At 46.4% G+C, this 20,880-nt stretch overlaps 1 protein-coding gene across 7 annotated transcripts in view; it reads left to right on the top strand.

The window, feature by feature from the left end:
- The window catches only part of kifc3 (kinesin family member C3), a 38,157-nt gene extending 18,233 nt beyond the window's left edge, over window positions 1-19,924 (top strand). For 2 of the 7 annotated variants that reach the window (XM_026176521.1, XM_026176465.1), the window contains exons 2-24: window positions 2,739-2,859; window positions 6,713-6,855; window positions 7,307-7,342; window positions 7,538-7,694; window positions 7,809-7,894; window positions 8,581-8,646; window positions 9,501-9,644; window positions 9,726-10,007; window positions 10,168-10,341; window positions 10,723-10,809; window positions 12,191-12,338; window positions 12,868-12,998; window positions 13,172-13,283; window positions 13,804-13,985; window positions 14,159-14,263; window positions 14,400-14,530; window positions 15,079-15,202; window positions 15,441-15,570; window positions 15,995-16,224; window positions 16,316-16,462; window positions 16,599-16,728; window positions 17,400-17,446; window positions 19,451-19,924. In XM_026176521.1, coding sequence (XP_026032306.1) covers window positions 2,778-2,859; window positions 6,713-6,855; window positions 7,307-7,342; window positions 7,538-7,694; window positions 7,809-7,894; window positions 8,581-8,646; window positions 9,501-9,644; window positions 9,726-10,007; window positions 10,168-10,341; window positions 10,723-10,809; window positions 12,191-12,338; window positions 12,868-12,998; window positions 13,172-13,283; window positions 13,804-13,985; window positions 14,159-14,263; window positions 14,400-14,530; window positions 15,079-15,202; window positions 15,441-15,570; window positions 15,995-16,224; window positions 16,316-16,462; window positions 16,599-16,728; window positions 17,400-17,446; window positions 19,451-19,459 — 2,883 coding nt within the window. In that variant the 5' untranslated portion in view covers window positions 2,739-2,777 and the 3' untranslated portion in view covers window positions 19,460-19,924. Of the gene's footprint in view, window positions 1-1,410; window positions 1,512-2,738; window positions 2,860-2,943; window positions 3,004-6,712; window positions 6,856-7,306; window positions 7,343-7,537; window positions 7,695-7,808; window positions 7,895-8,580; window positions 8,647-9,500; window positions 9,645-9,725; window positions 10,008-10,167; window positions 10,342-10,722; window positions 10,810-12,190; window positions 12,339-12,867; window positions 12,999-13,171; window positions 13,284-13,803; window positions 13,986-14,158; window positions 14,264-14,399; window positions 14,531-15,078; window positions 15,203-15,440; window positions 15,571-15,994; window positions 16,225-16,315; window positions 16,463-16,598; window positions 16,729-17,399; window positions 17,447-19,450 lie in introns of those variants that run through there. The other 5 variants (XM_026176501.1, XM_026176512.1, XM_026176482.1 and 2 more) reach the window with 5 other exon arrangements.
- The last annotated feature ends 956 nt before the right edge of the window (window positions 19,925-20,880 follow it).

Below are 20,880 nucleotides of genomic sequence, written 5' to 3'. Positions count from 1 at the left end.
CGTTCACGTCTCCTTTGGTTGCATGTTGTGGGTTCAGAGAACCATTACCAAATCTAAATGCCACAGTCCAAATCCCCTTCATACGGTTTACCTGCTCAAATGATGAAGAAATAACAAAAGCAATGAAGCCCACCTGTGCAGGTTTTTGGGATCCTGCCCAGCTTTCTTTTGTGTAATGCCCTCAAATTAAAGCGGATAATCTGCACTGCGAGCCCACGTATCTGTAACTTAAATATATTTTTAGCAGTTTTACTCTGATGACCTTCCAGAGATGGGATTTGTGTCTGGCTGGAATCGATCCAGCGGCCTTTTGCTTTCCAAGAAGGTGTGCTAGCCGCTGCCAAAATATTATTTTTTAATATTGTACATAATTGTAATAAAGATCTGTTAGTGATACCAGGTGCCTCTAACCTTCCCCATGGTAGAATTAATCCATCACAGTGACCTTGGGCTATGAACGGATTACTGAGCAGGGTCAGAGGACCTGTGGACTACAGCAAGGGGTCCTGTAGAGTCTGTGCTGGAGACGGCAGGTAGTTTGTAGTTTAAGTGGACTTGAGTCCATTGAGTGGATGAAGTTTCTCCTGATAATGTTCGTCATCTCTTCATTCCTTGTAAGCAGACAATGTCGTCCACTCGATACTGAATCCAGCTGGATCCCCATTAGTTTGTTTTCTTTAAACTTTTCCTTTCGATGCATTTGTGGTGAAAAAGAATGAAAAAGCTCGGCTATAACGTTCATGTAGAACTTTATGTTTAACTGCAGGATTCTCAATCAGGTAATAATCACAGAACCGGTTTGTGAGGTGGAGGCAAACCTGTGGTGTAAAATTTCTCCTGGAAGTTTAACGTAAACGAGCTGAGGTGTGATTGGTGCTAACGACGTGTGAGTCGTGGTCACTCGAGGGTTAACGAGGCCATCTGCTCTCAGGATTAACAGATTACGCTCACGCTTGGCTCATCCTGACCAGAGAGACTCCCGATCAGCTGTTCTGGGATCAGCTGCTGGTAATCCTGCAGGTGATGTGGCGGTGAGGCTGTAGGTGGGTTAACTGACCGCCGTGCAGCAGGAAGCTCTGACCACCTGTCTCACATGTCCCACCTGAGACTGCGGCCGGTCGCTGGTGCAGAGTGAATGGGTGACTGGGACCAGCTGTGCGGAGTGGCAGCATGCTGGGCTGGGTGGGAATGCTGATCAACAAGAGCTGGCTGGACCAACAGCGCTACGTCCAGCCTTCAGAGAGAAGAGCTCGCTGTGGACCGGAGGCTGTTAGAGAGGGAGGCTGTCGGCTGATTGGTGGAGTGCTGCAGGTGAGACGGGACGGGACACCGACGGGCTGTGATGTCGAGGTCTGAACTGAGAATGCTAATGTAAGCAACTTAGCTTAAGCCTCAGGATGTTACCTAAACGAGTCAGCCAGGTGTGTGTTCGTCGTGTGTCGGCATCGCTGATATTTCCAGGAAGGATTCACTCAAAGACGTTTCCTGCTCGGCTCTGTGGAAGTTGCCAGGTGTGTTTCTGCTTTAGTGGTCATGACCCACTACACGTGCTCATTAGTCTTTTCTGGTGTTCATCCTGTACTGACGTCCGGATCGGCTGCTATCCGGCAAAGATGAAGTAAACTGACGTCACAGCTGCTGTTGTTAGCCACCTTTTCTGCTCGTCGTGCAGATTCTCGATTCTTGTCGCTGCAGCTGGATCGACGACACGAGTGCACGGCTGTCGGATTTTACTGCAATTCAGTGATCATTAAAGAAGTTCGGAGATTCACAGATCAGTGTTTCAACAGTTTGAAAAGATGAGACTTTGTGGAAAACTCCCTGCAATTTCTGTACTTCCTGTTTCTGATGAATCCTCATCCTATATCAGCACTGATATAGATTTTGTCTGAGTGGCGACACCTACTGTTCAGGAGAATACTGCAGCTGTAACAGCAAGCATAAATGGAGGTGGCTGTGCGATGGCGGCAGGTTTAGTCAGACCTTCAGTATTGGGTTAGTTTGGTTACTTTGGAGTTTTCCACAACTTTTCAGTGGTTGGTGCCACTTGTGAACCCAAATACGCCACGAGTCACGCCACGCTGGTGAAGACTCAGGTGGGTGGTGATTGGTGACACAATGAGAGTCTCCACCTGTTGTTACAACCAGGTACTACAGCCAACCGGCAACTGCCGTCTGTTTGGCTCTCACACATAAACAGACGATTAAAGTCCGCCTACCTGCTGCCGTTTCTTGAAACGTCTGGTTTTAATCCCAAAAAGTTGATTCTGTTCATCTGGACGTAGCGTTTCAGAAACGTTTCGTCACTCATCCAAGCGACTTCTTCAGATTCAGTTTCACAGTTTTGAGATATTCCTTGCCTGCATGGTTGCTCCTGCATCAAGACGTCTGGTTTTAACGTGTGTAATATTAAATAATATTTGCAAAGTTGTTTCACATAAACGTTCGTATCTACTAAAGCAGGAACGATGGAGCGTTTGATGGAGAGGCTCTGATGGTGAAGTGGCAACTAAAGCGCTTAACATGTGGAAACGATGTGTGAGAAACGTTATGTGAAAGTGTTTGGCTCATAACCTGTTGGGTCAAACAAAAGGGGGTGGGGCTTATCTCAACCAGCCACCAGAGGGCGCTGTAGTGTAATCCATCCATCAAGAATAAACTTCAGCAGCAGAAGCTGCTCTTTTTATCTTCACATCTTCTTGTTTTTAACCTTTCTGTTTGTCCCTCTGTGCTTCCAGCCGGTCCAGCGGTCCAGCGCTCTGGTCAACCCGGCGGTCATGTTCGGCACACGAAAGACCTGGGACCTCGGCCACGCCCCCTGCCTGCAGGATCTCTGGAAGAAAGACCTCTCATTGGATGGTGAGTCAGCCGCCTACCTCGGGAAAGAAACAGCAGCGTGGCTGCATATTTTCTGTGTGTGTGGAGGAGAGGTGAGTCATACCTGTGTGTATGATTGAAGCTCGGCGGTCAGAGGGATCCTGGGACTGTCAGTGGGGGGGACAGGTGAGCTGAAACCGTCACGTTTGCTTTATTGACTGCTGCTCGCTGTGTTTTTCTCAGCTGCTCGTTTCTCAGCGCGAGTCCCCGGAGAGCTGGATCAGGTTAACAAACACTGCAGCTATTGTCTCTCCTGTTCACTCATCAGACTTTCATTCTGCCCCCTCAGCCACAGCCTTGTGTTTAAAGAGGCTCAGGGCTCCAGGTTTGTTTGAACGAGGGTTTAGGCGATTACAGGAAAGGGCAAACCTGCAGTTATTTTCATAATGTTGGTAAAACTTGTGTCTGAAACTTCAAGTTTCAGTTTATTGTGAGTGAAACCGGGTGAGCAGGTGGAAAAAGCTGAGGTAAGCTGCTTCACATTCCTGCTGCATAAAAACTTAAATGTCCTCTGGATTAAAATTAATATCAGCTTAAAACTTTTCATTCTACCTGCTCGCAAGTTTCATCACGTCCTTGGCACTGCTGCAAGAAAGTTTGGTGAATGACTTTTGAGTCATTATTGAACTGCTTAAAATAAAAGTGTGTGTGTGTGTGTACATTTCCTGCACTCTTCTGAATTGTTATGCACCATTTTGATTTGTATCCCTGCTGAGTCGACACATCCAGGCGCTTCATTCGTCTGTCGCCTCCTCTTTGTGATTTGCTGACTTGAGTGTAATGAGTTGATCATTTGCTCTGATATCGGGGCGATTTTCAGTCCTTTGTTCGGGGAATCTCAAATGAAGAAATATTCTGCACACAGCATACGTCACATATTTAAGACGTGCACATCTGAGCTCATTGAGACTTTAGAAGCCACTTCTTTTAAATTAGAGTTTTCTGTTTCATGGTTTGTGCAGTGCTTTCACTTTTAAAACTTTGAGAATCTTCATAAATTACTTTGGTGTCTGGGTTCTCCCTTAGAGATGTTACTCCTGCAGTTCAGTTGGTTGTTCTGAATGGGATGCTTCACGAGTGCCTCCTAGATGAGGTGTTTAACTGGCAGGAGACCTCAGGGCAGATCTATATCTTGGCTGGTCTGGGAACGCTTCAGTGTCCCTGCTGGAAAGCTGGAGGAGGTGGTGGTGGCTGAGGGGAGGCAGGTCTGGGCATCTCCACCCCTGAAAGCGTAAAAATGGATGGATGGATTTCTGTTGTTGTTTTTTTAAGGCTGGCTATGAAGACAGGGGAGGTATCATGTAAAGCACATCATACTTTTTTGGGGAGGGAGGCATTTTTACTTTAATGAGTCAGTAACTTCACCTTTTGTCATCTATTGAAAGATAAACCTGCAGTTTTTTCTCTCTCTGAAAGTCCCAAGGAAAGGAATCTCCTGGTGATGAAACTCTCTCCCCGGAGTTTCATTTGGACTGTGGGTTCCTCCTGTGGTGGAAATGCAGGTTGTCTGTTGCCAAACAACAAAGGCTTTAAACAAAGTGGTGACGAGCCGCCGTCTGTGAAATTCAGGGTGGATACTGACGTGGATTTGGTTACTGTGCAATGTCCTCTTCAAGGTCTCCATTAAAACTCTTTTGATTATTTAGCCAGAACAAAACTGGTCAGTGGGATCTTCTTTGCTGAAACGCTTTATAGAGGCTGAGGGATATTGAGGTGAAGGCAGTGACGCTGCAGTATTTCCCTGTCAAACTGGGTCATACTCAAAATCGCAACCAAGTGATGAAATATGAAAGTGTAACTGGAGGCCGGAGGAATGCGGACTGTCAGACATGTAATTTTCTAACACGTCAGCAGCGTGTTGGACCTGTGAGCTGAGGTTTCAGCATTTTTTTTTTTCTTCCATGTGTAAACATTTACTGTGATGCAGGAAAAGCAAACGCGCAGTACTTCTGTGTAATCCTGTTTTCTAATCCGTCATTATTTGGTTTAAAGCAGGTTTTCTGCTCAGTTTGAGTCCACGATGCAGCTCTGAATGTTAAACTTGGACAAGAAAACACAAAAACAATGTCTGAAGGTCGGCGAACAGCTGACTTACAGAAGATAAGAATTAAACGGTTTTATGGGCCCTTTGTTCACCTGGAGCAAAAGCACAAATAAGAAAAACAATTCAAACAAAATCAGGGAAAAGAGACGAATAGCTCGAGACTTTAGTTTCTGTTGTTTTCTATTGTAATATTGGGCGTCACACTGACCGGCAGTGCCCAATATTGCAATAAAGGAATACACAGTTTCAAATCAAATCAAATCAAATCACTTTTATTGTCACATCACATGTGCAGGCACACTGGCACAGCACATGCGAGTGAAATTCTTGTGTGCGAGCCCCACAAGCAACAGAGATGTGCAAACACAACAACACAAACGAGCAAAATACAAGAATGGCCAACCTGAAACTAATAAATATATGTACGATATATAATAGTGTATGCATTTCTGGATGTGTATACTAAATATTTTCGTGTGTGTGTGTGTGTGTGTGTGTGTGTGTGTGTGTGTGTGTGTACACACATTTTTACAAATTAAATAGTAAAAAAAGAAATAATAATAATAATAATAATAATAATAATAATAATAATAATAATAATAAAATATATAAAATATACAGAGTTGAATATGTGCAAAACAAGTGGCATTTATATACAGTGTGGAGTGCATAATGTTTCACAGCACACTTGTTTTCATGTCTGCCAGCTGGAGTCATGTGAGTGATGAGTGCCATTATATTGTCAGATGGAGGCGGTTTGAACATAGCTTTGCTTTGCAGTGAGCTCGGTTTTACTTCCTCACAAACGACGTTTGGTTAACACACCACGGGCATATTGTACGAGGTGTTGCAGAATAAGCAGAAATCTTCTGTGTCTTTCATTAAATAAGCGGCACATAACTTAGTTGTTTAACTCAACCGTCTAGATGTGTGAAATTCTCATCCCTGAGGAGCGGCCAAGTCAAGGTGTGACTAAGGGTTCTCACAAAGATGGAAAAACGGGTTTGTGTGTATGTTTGTGTACCTGTTTAAACATATTTGTGGGGACCAACAGTCCTGTCCTCACAAGTTTTAAGGCATTTTTGAGGCTCAAAATGTGGTTTTACTTTCAGGGTTACACTAGGTTATGGTTAGGTTACGGCTGAGGGTTAGCGTTAGTGTTAGGCATTTGTTTTTGAGGGTTAGGAAAGCATTCTCCCCATTAGATGTCCTCACTAAGATATGAAAACGTGTGTGTGTGTGTGTGTGTGTGTGTGCGCACAGAGAGCGGATTGTTCTCAGGTTGATAAGATTTGAGGCCTCACACACTTAAAGAAACTTGTGGCGACGTGTACACACACACACACACACACACCCCTCTGTGAGCAGGTTAATGTGTCAGTGGCTGTTATCAGTAGTTATCTGGTTGGACTGGTTTCCATGGAGCTGCAGGTTTACTCAGGAGGAGAACGGGAGCTGAGAGAGAGGAGCTCAGCTTGTTTCTCGCTGTGACCTCAATAATCACTGATCACTTACAATCTGCTTATAGATTACCTTACACCCACTCAGAAGGTGCTTTCTTCTGAGCTTATCAAGGTGGGCCCATAGTTTAATTTCACAATGAGGTTTTAACACGTGAACTTTAACAATCGAGCCATTGTTAGATTTTTCCACATTCAGTCGGAGGATCCGTGTCTTCTTCTTTTGGAAGATGCACTTTTAATTTTAACTTTAAAAACATTACTAAATGGAAATGATGCTGAGTAACACGTGACGTCGTATAACTAAGCTGTGTCTCCCGTGTCTCCGCAGCGAGCTCAGTGGACTTCCTGATGAGTGATGGTGAAGACGACGGCTCCTTCCTTTCTCTGCCAAGCACCGCCTTCTCGCAGCGCCCCTCTCTGACCGCCGAGCTCAGTGAAACGAGCGCAACCAGCCAGCAGCTGATTATCCAGGTAAACGACCAGCACAGACAATCGACTAATCAGGAGACTTAAAACGACCGTAAAAGCATGAACTGAGGCTCGACTGAGCGCGCTCACTTCATGCTGCACGGCGGCATGTCTGCAGCGACGGCGCTGACTCGCAGCTGACATCAGCAGAAAGTGACAATGTTCAGCTGACCGAGCCTCTGTCTGTTTACGCCTCGGGGACGCTTCCTGCCGTCCTGCTCGTCACATCTGTGACACGACTGCTGACGCTCTCTGAGTGTTGTTGCTCCGTCAGGTGACGTTGGCGACACGCAAACGTTTGCAACAGACTGACGAATGAGGGCTGGAGGCCCAGACTATAAAAGATGTTCACTTTTATTCTTTGTCTTCCACCTGTCAGATTTCTGGTTTCCCTCGTTTATTGTCCGTCCATCATTCCCTCCGTTTTTGTTTTTCATGCCGTCTTCATCTGCAGAGGGTCACCTGGTCGTGCTGGTGGACTCCTGCCAACGTAAAAACCTTCACTGTCCTTGTTGCTCGCTGTAGATTCTTCTTCTTTTGTATTTTTCTGTAGCGTTTCCCTTTTTGTCTCTGACAGGCAGAGGTCGTAGTGACCGTGTAGACGTTGTTGTGAGCTTCTAGAATCAGTTGCACAGCCTGGATAATTGTTGCCGCTGATTGATTTGTGCTTCTCGTGTGTTTTCAGACCCTACAGGACAAAGTTTGCGAGTTTCAGGCTCGACTTCACTCTGAAGAAGTAGCCCGCCACCTGCTGGTCCAGCAGCTGCAGCAAAGTGTCAAAGAGAAGACGGGTGGAGGCGTTAAGACGCTACAGGAGGAGCAGACGTCAGAGACGCCCAACGGTCAGTGTTTGTAGAAAGACGATTCCATTCGATGCGACTGATCTTTCATTTTATTCCAAGATGGCAGGCCCTGCAGTCCTCTGCAGTGACGTAAACGCGTCTGTGTGTTTGTAGGTGTGAGGGTGGTGCAGCCCAGTGACCCTGCGGATCGTCTCAGCTGTCCAGAGGAAGAGCAGCTCGTTACTCGGCTGCGCACACAGGTACGTCTGCAGGAAACCCGCCGATCAAACAAGGCAGGCCTGACACTTCCCACAATGCTTTAGGGGGACACAAACATACGATATCAGCTAGCTTGTAGTCGTGAGTAACACGACGGTCTGCAGCTCTGATATTTGTTTAGAAGCTCCTGTTTGCAGGATTTGGTGGTGTTACAGACAGCTGTTAGTGAATCTGCTGCAATACTGAACACATGAACATGAATATTCAGGCGAAGGATCTTTAAGTTCTAATAGTTTATTCTGATCAGCGATGAGATTATTCTCAGGACAGTAAATCCAAAGCTGTGTGTTTCTGTGTGTTCAGACTCTGAACACTCGAAGGTGTGTAACTGAATATTTCTTTGTTTTCTTTGCTGTCGGGCTGACATCTGCACGTTGGCGTCAAACGTAAAGCGAGTCAGAAACGTTGACAGATTTGTTACATCAACAAAACGAAGCTGCCGGTCCGATCTGCAGCTTCATGCTCAGCGACACGTCACGGTGCAAACGCAAAGATCCCAACTATCGAATCAGTGTGGTGACATTCAGCAGAAAGCTGATCCGAATGCGATCTGCAGCTGAGCCGGCGCGTTTTGAAATGGACATGTTTAACTGAGACGTGCAAGATATAAAAACAGGGTTAAAAGTTTGTTTTTTACCTTTTTAATGATGTTCTTTGGCATCTGCAGGTGGAGGAGCTGGAGGAGAAGCTGTTGGATCAGACCCAGGAGGTGGAGAGACTTCGCTCTGAACTGGTGAGACCCTGCTGGACCATGTTGGACCATGTTCCTCAAAAACGCATGCGTCTTTGTTCTGTGTGGGGACACTTGCATGCTATAGTCGTAGGACCCACATCTTAAACTTTAACCTGACTCAAAACCTGAAGCTCGTCTGAAGGCTGTTCCAAAACGAGGGCTGGATGCAGTTTCCCTGTTGCTCCTGTTTGACAAAAACGACTCATTTTCAGTAAAATGTCCCAGTTTTGCAACAAAAGTGTTTGACTTTATGCAACAACATCCTGACTTTGGAAAAAATGTTCCTGCTTTGCAGAACAAATGTCCTCATTGTCCAGCCAGGAAAAGTGAGACAGCACTCGGTCATGTGGTCATGATGTTATCGATTAATGGGAAATTTCCCCTCCTGATTTATTTATTTATTTATTTTAAAACTCTCCAACATTCAGGAGAATGTTTACTTCATACGTCTCAGTAAATGGAAGTGGAGCTTAATGAGAGAAACACTTTCCTAATAAAACAACTCAATAAGTGGTCAGCTTTAGAAGAAGGTCGGGTTTCACGTACAGGAAAAATGTTTTTCACTTGTTTCAAATCACTTTTATTGATTGCCAGGTTAATGCGTCCCTCCTGAGGACTCTGCAGTGCTGCAGACATGCAAACATCAAACAAACGTCCTACTACACAGCACCAGTTTCATTTTGCCCAAAAACAGTGGCCACAAACACACGACTTTATTTTTCACATTTTTACATCATTTCAAATTTTGCCAGGAGGCTGGGCTGGCCTTTGTGAGGACCCTAATGTGCAGCTGTGTTAAATGTTGGTACACTCTGACAGACATTAAGGTGTTTGTGTGTCTTTGTGTCCTTTAGGGGGCGACAGACCTGGAGAAGCAGCTGGAGCTGCTGGTGGTGGAGAATGAGCGTCTGAAGCAGGAGCTGAAGTCATGCAGGAGCTCAAAGCTTCAGAAGCTCGATGCTGCCGCAGAGACCTGCAGCCACTGCCCCCACAGCCAGGTAACGTGCATGTGCGCGGGCTCGCTCAGCAGCCTGCTCCAGGTGTGCTGACGAGTTTAAACTCCTCTCTGTGTGCTGCAGGATGCGGAGGCCCTGCAGAGGGAGGTGTCCCGCTGGGAGACCCAGGCCCGGCAGAGGGAGCGGCGGCTAGCTGAGCTGGAGAGAGAGCTGCTGGAGAAAAGCTCCAGGACGGAGGCCCTCCAACGGCAGCTGGACGACTCCACCCGGCAGCTGGACGACAGCCGCAGGCAGCTGGAGGAGTCGAGGCGGAGGCAGGGGGAGGCTGAGCAGAAACTCACCCTCCGGCTGCAGGAGTGCGAGGAGGAGCTCGCCAGACAGGCAGCGACGCCCCCCAGAGTCAAAGTGAGGATGCTGGTCAGGTTGAAGGAGATTAGATTCATGCCTTCAGTTTTTCAGGAGTTCCATTAGATCTGAAGTAGCTGAGTAACTCTACCATGAGAATGCAGCATCGTCTTGGGTGGAAACTAAATCTAATCGGCTCTAATTGTTTGGTGTTCCTCAGTATGTGACGCAGACGGTGGAGGTGGAGTCGGCGGACTCTCAGAAAGCTGTGGCCGAGTTGCAGGTGAAGAACAACGCCCTGCAGGAGCAGCTTTCCGCGCAGAGGCAGCTGCTGCGAGAGCTCGAGACGCAGCTGCACGAGTCGCAGAGGACCTGCGCTCAGCTCAGGACGCAGGTAAGTTCACCTGCAGCCGCACGTCAGCTCGTCCGGTTACCGTAGAGGCTCCAGAAGTGCTGCATGACCCAACCTGCAGAAGCCAGCTTTGCCTTTTCCTCGTCTTCCTCTTTAATGTCACCGGCAGCTCTATGAACGTGAAAGAGGAGACGAGCTGGAGAGGAGCTACGAGCAGAAGTCGTTTTTGTTCAGTGCTTTTCTAACTACGCATAGATGATGTTGGGTCAGAATAAATCATTTTGATGTGAACCAGACGTTTTCTTCACCTGTGGTGTGGTGAGGCAGGTGATGAGGTTCTCCTATGAGCAGACCTCAGATCAGCCAGTTTCCAGGTTAACCCCTACGCTTCACCTTTTCCTCTCCGCATGCATCCGGTTGCAGCTCCTTGCAGATCGAGGCCGTCTGTGCGGCCTCCTGTCCAAGGCCGGCGGCCGGCGCAACAGCGAGGTGGTTCGCAGGTTATCGAAGGTTGGCCACCCAGTCCTTTTCCCCGCCTACCCCGTGACATCATTAATGTTCAGAGAACAGAGGTCACAGCGAGCGACCGCCCCTGACCGAGAGCGCCGGCACTGAAGCTGCCAGATAAACCAGACACGTCAGCCACTGACGCCATCGTTTGTTACGATGCAAAGACACGATACACAAGTTTTATTAAAACATGATTACATGAGGGCAAAACGGCTGTGCAACGATGTGATGGCAGAAATAAAGGTCTTGTTTAATTGGAGTGTGTGTGTGTGTGTGTGTGTGTGTGTGTGTGTGTGTGTGTGTGTGTGTGTGTGTGGCAGCTTATGAGAGTTTCTCAAATCTGTGGTTTGAACTGGTTTAACTGGGACGCTTCAGAGCCTCAGACCCTGTGTGATCACCCAGTGTGTGATTTTTAAACCATCCCAGTAACTGTCCCAGTGCTCCCTGGTTATTGCAGGCTGTGTTCACATTAAAATACAAAGCTTTTATTTTGGTTGTTCTAGTTTAGCATAAAGAAAGCGTTAGCCCAGCTCCAGGTATCAGCCAACCTGGCGAGCAGCTGCTGGATGAACCATTAGTCATCAGTGTGAAGAAGCCTTCCCGTATGTTCCTGTTCCACCTGTGTGATACACCTGTGTGTTCTCCTGTGACACTAGCTTTTGTGTTAGCTGTTCGCTTTGACAGTGTGTTAAAAAAAAAATTTACTAACTGCTGCTTAGCTAACCGATGTTAGCTGATGTTTGCTGGTGATCCTGAAGGTTTTTTTCTCCTCGCTGCATTTGAAGCGTCACTAAAGTCTGAGATGTTTCCGTGGTCTTGTTAGCTTTGTGATCAGCTGTGTCTGGTACAGCTGATGTAATGTTATTCTGAATATAACTTTAATTAAACATGAAAACAGTCTGCTAATGGAAGTTATCCTCTAAGAAATTCCATGTTTGAAATGTAAAATTAAATTCTGAGTTCTTGTGAATCCAATAATTTTAGCTGTAAATGTGAAATTATATTTAAAATTTGAGTTTCCAAGTAACATCTGTAAGTCATTTTAGTCCAATCCTAATTAAAGATGCCTACAGTTTATTTTTCACTAGCAAAAACATTCATTTCTTATTAGTGAAACTGTAGATCTGTAATTAATGTATTTATATTTTGAAATAACTAAATGTAATTTGGCCTTTTTGTAATTTATGTTGATATTATCTGCAGCAGTATCAACATTTCACATAATGTTTAACGTTATGGAAACAAGTCAAACTTGAATCGGGGATATTTAAAAGTTTTCCGTGAGGCTCGTCGTACAGATGAACGCAAAGGCAGAAACTCGATGATGTGCTCGGGTGTGTATTCTGACACTGGCCTCCACCTGTGTGCATCCGCCCTCCAGATCCTGGTCTATGAAGGAGAGATGGAGCGAGCTCAGGGTCAGCTGGAGGCGGAGATGCAGAACCTGGAGGAGGAGAAGAACCGTGTCATCGAGGAGGCGTTCATCCGAGCCGAGAGCGAGATGAAGGCCGTCCACGAGAACCTCGCAGGTCAGACGCAGTTTCCTGTTGGTCTGAACCGCAGACTGTGTATATGGACTCTGTGACCATTCCCATGTTGTGTGTATCCATCACAGAGACGCAGGTATCCTGTGTTCTTGGTAACATCCAAATAAAATCACTCGGACATCTTGGAGAGTCTGTTAGCACAGTAACCTCACTGCAGCCATATTGGTCACCTGAAGACATTAAAAATGCTCCAACAGCACAAACATGGTCCAGTTCAGGGACTCTGGTTAGTTGAGGTGAAGTCAGCAGAAAGCTACACAGGCCACACCCCTAATAATGCAAATTTTAATGCAGGCGACTTACCAGGCATTATAAAGGAGGAAATCATCTGCAGAGACCGAACAGTTTGTGTATCCGGCTGTAAACACGTTTATTTCTGCTGCAAAGTTTTAACTTGGGAGTCTATAGGGACCGACTCACTGCTGCCTCTGCTGGATGTTGGAGGAACTGCAGGTCTTGATGCTTCCTCGTTAGCTTCATTTGTTGTTGTTGTTGTTGTTGTTGTTTACAGGTGTGCGTATGAACCTGCTGAGCCTGCAGCCGGCCCTCAGGACTCTCACCTCGGACTACAACTGTCTGAAGAGGCAGGTACAGGACTTCCCCTTCATGCTGGACAAAGCAATCACGGAGGCCAAGCAGGAGGTGAGTCAGAGCCCCGCCCTCATGGTTACGCTCAGAGATGGGTCGAGTCAAGACGCCCTTTAAATGGGAAAAAAAAAACTATAAGTGTTAATTCATACAAATGATTTTGCAGTCATTTTATAAATATTGTGTGTGTGTGTGTGTGTGTGTGTGTGTGTGTCTGTCTGTCTCAGATCTGCCAGGTGATCAGTGAGGTGAGCAGCACCAACCAGGAGCTGCTGCGTAAATACAAGCGAGAGATGAACCTGAGGAAGAAATGCCACAACGAGCTGGTTCGACTCAAAGGTCTGAAACAAGCTTCGTGTTTTCTGTCCGAACGTTTCATAGCTCCCGCTCTCACCTGCTCGCTCACACACCTGATCACAGATTTTAATACTTTAGTAAAACAAAAATCTTCTATTAAAGAGCTTTAAAGAATCACATATTAGTCTGCAACATGGAGCATATTGCTGCATTTTATTTTGAAGGAGGTGAGAACCTGCTTTTCCTTGTTTCCTGTCATGTCTTACTGACGAGCTCATACCAAAAACTTAAGCATCAGGCTACTCAAAACATCAAACACAGGTACAGAGGGGCAGCCAATCAGAATAAAGTTGGCATAAAGAGGGCGGAGCTCTAAATCGGCTTGTTTCAGATGGAGAATGAACTCCGCGGAGGATAAAGGATTATTTTGAGCCATGATTCGTGCAAAGCTGCTCTGGTAGAGACCGATAATCTCACCTGTGCAGATGCAGGAAATGATCTCGTCTGTTTGGTCAGAACAAAATGTTCTAAATTCACCGTGCTGCTGTGTTTGGTCTCCAAGGTAACATCCGTGTGTTCTGTCGCGTCCGGCCGGTCAGTCAGGAGGAGCAGGACTCCGCCGATGCCAAAACCATGCTGAGCTTCGACTCGGACGACGACGCCATCCTCTACCTCTCTAACAAGGGCAAGGTCATGACCTTTGAGCTGGATAAAGTCTTCCCCCCTCACGCCACGCAGGAAGAGGTGAGCGTCCTCGGAACGTTTAGATTGTTGAACTTCAAAATAATGAAGCCCGAAACGACCTCCAGGTCAGAGGCTCGTCTTGTGAGCAGATACCCCATCGGTCATGATTTTTGTGGTCATTGTGAATAAAGGTGTGCGTCTCATCTGCTGGTTCTCTCTGATTGGCTCATCAGGTGTTTCAGGAGGTTCAGGCTCTGATCACTTCCTGTATTGACGGCTATAACGTCTGCATCTTCGCCTACGGGCAGACCGGCTCCGGGAAAACCTACACCATGGAGGTAGGACATTTATCCGCTCAGAAAAGCTCAGTTTTTGCTCCAATAACAAGACACAAATTCAAATGTAAGTAAAATTTAATCGAGATGTCGCTGAATACACCTGTAAACTCCGCCTCCTCTGCCTGTGGACCTTCAGGGTGTCACTGATAACCCCGGCATTAACCAGCGTGCTCTGCGGCTGCTGTTCTCCGAGGTATCGGAAAAAGCTCCAGACTGGGACTATAAGATCACCGTCAGCATGGTGGAAATCTACAACGAGACGCTGCGGTGAGGAGAGAGCTGTCCCGTCTGAGGGCCTCTGACCCTGTAGACTGATGATGGCTTCATTTACATGTAAACTACAGTGTTTGTGTTTACAGCGATGAGGAAACATGAGGATGTGTTTCAGGGTTTGAAGTGTGGAGGTCTGTTATCACAGGTTTTACTCCCGCCTCCTCGTATGGGAGCAGCTGCAGAGCAGTTATGTAAAGCTGGACCACTCCATCTGTCCAGCTGTTGTGTAACAAAACATCTGTGCAAAGAGTCAGAGCTCAACATCTGGCGAAAGGTTTTCTTGGCAGAAACATTCAGAGCTCTGAAGGTCAGATTAAACTCAGATTATCAGACTGAACAACACGAAACAGAAAAACGCAGAAATGGGAGAAAGGCTTCACGAGCTGCAGTTGGTGAAAGGTTAAAGATTTGTTTCATGCTGCAAATTACGGATCTCTTCAGACCCCTGAGGGCCCCTGAGTTCTGTTTTAATCAGCCTTCGTTGTTGCACTCAAGCCCTGAGTCGAAACCTGCAGGCACTCAAACGCCTCTGTTGCCTTCAGGGACCTGCTCGGGGAGAATCCGTCTGACAAGCTCGACATAAAGATGAATCCCGACGGCAGCGGCCAACTCTACGTCCCCAGACTGACCGAGATCACGGTGCAGAGTCCTGAGGACATCAACAAGGTGAGGACTTCCTGCTTGTCCTTTAGTGTAACATGCCTGATGATCATTTGTCTTCCTGTGATGATGGATGACGGCTTGTGTTTTAAATGTAAAAAAACAAACAAACAAAAACAACAATCAACTTTTGTGGATTTTTTTTTTTACTGTTTGCAAACATGTGGATCTAAAATTCATCTTGCGCAGGAATGATGTGTTTAGCTCCCAGCGGCTCATGGTTACTCTGTTTACCTGTCTGCAGGTGTTTGAGTTGGGTCACGTCAACAGAGCGACAGCCTGCACCAACCTGAACGAGCACAGCTCGCGGTCACACGCTCTGCTCATCATCACGGTGTCTGGATTCAACACAGCCACTGGCAACCGCACGCTAGGTACACACACACACACACACACACACACACACACACACACACACACACACACACACACACACACGCGTTTGTTAGGGTGTCTGTGTGAGGACTTGTGTTAATGCACAGTATTACCAGGACACCAAACCATAAACAGCCCTTAAAAGGTACCAGAGTGTGGATCAGATCAGCTGCCTCCTCTTTCTAAAAAGAAAAGCCTGACTTACCAAATATTTTGTCTTTTATAAAAAAATCATTTCCACATAAACTTTACTCTTCCTGTCCCAAAAATGTCTTATTTCAAAGATTATCTTTACAACATAGCTGTATTCCCCAAAACTTTCAATAAGGGGTCCAGATTTCATCAGTTTGCCCTCTGAAGAAACATCCTGGTTCGATTCAATGACTTTCCATGTGGTACTCACTCTGCTGTGCTCCGGTTTAGGGAAGCTGAACCTCGTGGACCTGGCGGGCTCGGAGCGGATCGGTAAGTCGGGGGCGGAGGGCAGTCGGCTCAGAGAAGCTCAGTGCATCAACAAATCCCTGTCGGCGCTTGGCGATGTCATCAACGCGCTGCGGAGCAAACACTCCCACGTCCCGTTCAGAAACTCGCGCCTCACGTACCTGCTGCAGGACTCGCTGAGTGGAGACAGCAAAACCCTGATGATGGTGCAGGTGAGTCCAGGAGCTGGCCAATAAAAGCAGCAACCTGAACAACCCCACAGGGCTTTGATGAAGGTGACGACTTCCTGTTTATCATCATCAGGTCTCCCCGTTGCCCAGCAACATGAGCGAGTCGGTCTGCTCGCTAAAGTTCGCTCAGAGGGTTCGCAGCGTCGAGCTGAGCTCCTCGTCCTCCAGGAAACACGAGAACTCGTCCACGTCATCCTCGCCCACCCACGACAGCATTGAGGTAAAGACGTATTTCTTCTTCTTTGGTTTATTCACGATCAGCTGTTGAATAAGGGCGGGGTTAACGGTGTGATGTAGGGTAGAAATAATTGGTTTTATGAGACAATTAACAAAAGTTACCTTTGACCTCTCTCTAGCTGGACTCCCCCCCAGTGACCCCGGTCCCTCTCCCCATCTCTCGGGCCAGCAGCGCCGGCTCCACCCTCTCCTCCGCCTCCAGAACTCCCAGCAGCTCCCGCAGGAGGTCCCAGTCGCAGCTCTCCACAGGTACACTGCGCTCAGAGGTCACATGATTAATTGGGATTGTTGCTAATAAATTATTTCAGCTGTAAGCTCAGTGTTGTAGTTTTAGCAGCAGCTCGGCTCTGTGAGGACGGCTGCTTCCCGTCTGAACTGAACCCTGCTTCTTCCTGAAGTGCCCCAGAGCGGCTTTGCATGATTCAGAGTTTAAAATAATCCTTATTTGTCTTACACTGAGCCTTGGTGCAGCTCATCCCCTTCTGCCTGAAGAAGGCTGTTTAGCCCCTCCCCTTTTGAGCTTTTGACTTTCTACTGATTGGCTCTATTTTTTTATTTTTTATTTTTTTTACTGATGGTTTGAAAAACCATCTGTCTGAGATGACCATATGAGGATATCTTCTTTATGACATCACACAGTGCCAAGAGTTACAACAAAACATTTTTTTTTTTTTTTTTTTTTTAACACTGAGCAACCTTCATGCCATTTTTCTGCAGTGCATTGTGGGAAATGTGGGGCGCTGGTGCCTGAGCAGGGGAACAGCGGCAGCGTAAATAATAATAATGATGATAACTCCTGAACATCGCAGGTCTGAGCTGTAAGAGTGGAGGAGGAATTTTCCAGGAACGCCCGCTGTCAGTCTGTCCTCCTCCTTCTTCTTCTGTGTCCTCATTCTGTGGTCTGATTGGTTGGTTTGCAGACAGACAGGTAGACAGAGCCAGCCCATTGGTGGGGGACGGTGGGCAGGTAGGTGGGGGTGTATTCTGATTGGTGGACAGCTTGGCATGGAAGCTCTCAGCATGGCATGGTGCCCCCTCCCCCTGTCTCCTCCACCATCCATCTAATGCTCCTCACCTCTAACCACAGAGTGTGTGTGTGTGTGTGTGTGTGTGTGTGTGTGTGTGTGTGTGTGTGTGTGTGTGTGTGTGTGTGTCGCCTGTTCGGCTGTTGGAGTCTTGTATTATCACTCATCAGCTTCTTTTGGAATTCAAGTCACCAGAAATTTACACGTTTGAGGTTTCATCTCATCCCAGGACAGAGAGGTGCAGGACGAGTTGGATAAATTAAAGATGAGAAATGATTCTTACATTAACATCTGGGAATAATAAAGAAGGTAAACGATGAAGGCACTGAGTGCAAAAGCAGCTTAAACCTGCATCCTTTCTGATGACCTGCAGGGGGCGACTCCTCAGTTTGAAAAAGAAGTGCTTTGAAAATATGATTTGTATCCCAGGTAAATACTTTCCTGGTGAGTTTATGGCCTCGGTTGCTCCTTTCAGGTCTTATCAGGTGTTTAATTTTTAAAATAAAGTTGTCTTTAGTGTCCAGAAGGACGGACGATAAACCCCACGTGACGATCTCCAGTTTCAGTCAGGTCTGGTTACAAAAAGCCATTATGGAGACGTAAAAGCACTCAGAGGCTTCGGAAGCAGCTGGAAGGTTTTTTATTTTATTTTTATAAAGCATTTAGTCCTTAATGGAGCGAGGCCAGCAGTGTGATCCCGTCTCTAATCCTCCTCCTCTCTGTGCTGCTCTCAGATGAAACTGATAAAAACACCTGCAGCTTTTTTTATTTACTCATATTTCTGAATCTGCAGCAGCTAAAACCAAACGAGCCGCCTCTCTCTGTTACGGTCTCGTGACGTCCGACTGTTGGTGGGTGTTTGAGTGCGCTGGTGTCCGGATAAATCCCGTCCCTCCCCCTCGCTGCTCTGTGGCCTGGCTGAGCGTCCTCGCTGATGAGCAGAGGATTGTGGGATTGCTTCCTTCCTTCCATGTCTGCACTGATAAATCTGAAAACACTGTTTGTGTCAGTTTGATAGGAACACTTCTGGTTGTTGCTCGTTCACACTGCAGTCAGGCTCAGTCTGAGGTTTCAGCCTCGGTAGATCGACTGACTCCTGCTGGTTTTTCTGGGACCACGTTTGACAGAAATGCTCGGTGAGAGATCGTATTGATTACCAGAAGCTAATTGAACAAATGTGACATGAAGACTTGGCCTCAGAGTCGATCTTCAGGTAACGTTAGCAAAGGTGCTGCTGTTTCCTGTATTAGCAGCGACCCGATGACTGTGGAGTAAAATCCTCCATGTTTCTGTGTTTTTGGTTAGAACAGGAAGTGTTATCATGAGGTTCTTGAACCATGACTGTAAAAAGCATGAAATTGGCCAGATTTAACTCTTTAACTTTAATTGTACGTTTCATGTAGAAGTTGGAGGAAGCCAGTGTGCTGAGCAAAGATCACGTCTGTCGGTGTTCAAACGCAGACGTGATCTTTGCTCAGGACACACAACTTATCTTTAAAAACACACCTGAATGATTCTTTGACTTGAAGATTTCTGTGGTGTAGATGGAGACTCTGCTCTGAGCACCAGTAATAATTCTCATCTAAAAAGTTTCCAGACTAAATTCCTGGTAAAAACTGGGAGGTGGTTTAAAAAAATGTCAGCGGTACACAAGAGAAATATTTAAAGCCAGTTTGTTTTCTTCTGAGCAGAGGTTAGTAAGGGCAGCACAGGTGTCTGTTTTATTTGTGGTCCGTGCAGAGGCGTTAGAGGAGAGTCTGCAGGAGCTGTCGGGATGCTTTGTAAACTGCTGACGAAGTCGCTTCACAGTGTAAGAACTTTGTGATCAGCTCTAGAAAGAGCGAAATGAAGAGAAACAACATGTTTTCACATTTATTGTCAGTAGTGTGGACATGGTGAGTTAAAGGGTCACATGACTGCTGGCTGACGCTCTCGTTTCTCTGCAGGACGACTGAAGCTGACGGCCTGACGGACGCCGCGCCGTCGCTGCAGGGTGTCAGCCAGCACCCTGAGGCCTCTGCTGCTCTTCCTGGATTTATTTCCTTCTTAGCCAACGACAGGAGCGGCAAAAGCGATCAAAGACCGATGGAAACTTTACAGGACAGGACGGTCTTAAATCTGGACAGACTGTTATGAGACGATGGCCAAACGTCTGGACTGCTGTGACGTCTGATATGAGCTGACAGGACTCGCGCTCCTCCGTCGGGACTCAAAAAAATCCTTATTAACCCTGAAATCAGTATCTGCTCTCCAATCAGTATTTCTCATTGTTTCTTTGTTGCACTTTAAACTTTTAGATCATTTTCTAACCCGAACGTGGCTGATGATGTGCATAGATGCATAATGTGTTTGTATATTTATGTTTGACATGCTTTAATTTTTTTCTTTTGGAGAATACGGGCACATGAATTTTTCCGCTTTTGTTTTTTTTGTGATCCAAATTTAATTTTTTTTGTCTCCATCTGTTTTTAATCTTTTTTTCTCTGCACCGTGTTCGATGGAGGATTTTCAGGCTGAAACCTTAAAGTGTACTTTTTTTCTTCATAAAGTTTAGATAAATTTTAAGGTTTTTTTTCATGTGTGTTGTGTTCCCATCTGTAGTTTCTGGAGGCTTTCCTCCTTTATCCAATCAGGGTACTCCACTGATCCCAAGCTGTCCAATAGGACGTGAGCAATACGAGGAAATCTGTACGTCGCGTCTCAGTCTTCTGCTCCGGTGGACGTTCCTTTTATTTCAAACTTCCTTCAGCTTGAAGAACAAAAAGACTCGAATCGTATCTAAACTCATTTCTTCTCTGTGTGCTTCTGCTGTCGTCTCTTCACCTGTTTGGAGAAAACAAAAACCTCCAGGAAGCCACTGGTGACCTTTGACCTGAGACAGAACACGTGTAGCTGTTGACTTGGTGCGAAGTGGACTGTTAGCTGTAGCTGTAGTAAACAGGAATGCTTAGAAACGCGATGAGCTGCTGTGTGTTGACCTGATGATCAAACTCTGCTTGCTGTTTTTGTTTTGTAATTACTTTTTAATAAACGCTCCAGAACAAACGCACACGTCGGCCAGAGTTTGGCTCGACTGGATTAATTAACTTTGAGGTGCTTCAGGATGTTTCAGCTCTCACCCAAAAGACTTTACTCCTAACCGCTAACGGGGAGTCCCACGTATTTGACCCCTACTGGGGTTGTCCCCTTGGAGCTGGTCCTGGGAGTTTTCATATGACTCATTGTAGACACGTGGTTAAGGTGCGAGTCTGGTTGAGGAATCTCGTAGCTGATAGCTGGCACTTGGAAATAATTTCAGGTGGACACGGAGAGACCCAGGCGTTTAATCTCTAGTGTCAGCTGCTCTATCTATAGAGACGCCATCGTTCAGCGTCTA

Source organism: Astatotilapia calliptera, chromosome 1 (genome assembly GCF_900246225.1).
Source record: "Astatotilapia calliptera chromosome 1, fAstCal1.2, whole genome shotgun sequence".
Classification (NCBI taxonomy): domain Eukaryota; kingdom Metazoa; phylum Chordata; class Actinopteri; order Cichliformes; family Cichlidae; genus Astatotilapia; species Astatotilapia calliptera.
The sequence above is the reverse complement of the archived record's forward strand: the minus strand, read 5'-3'. Positions and strand labels throughout refer to the sequence as shown.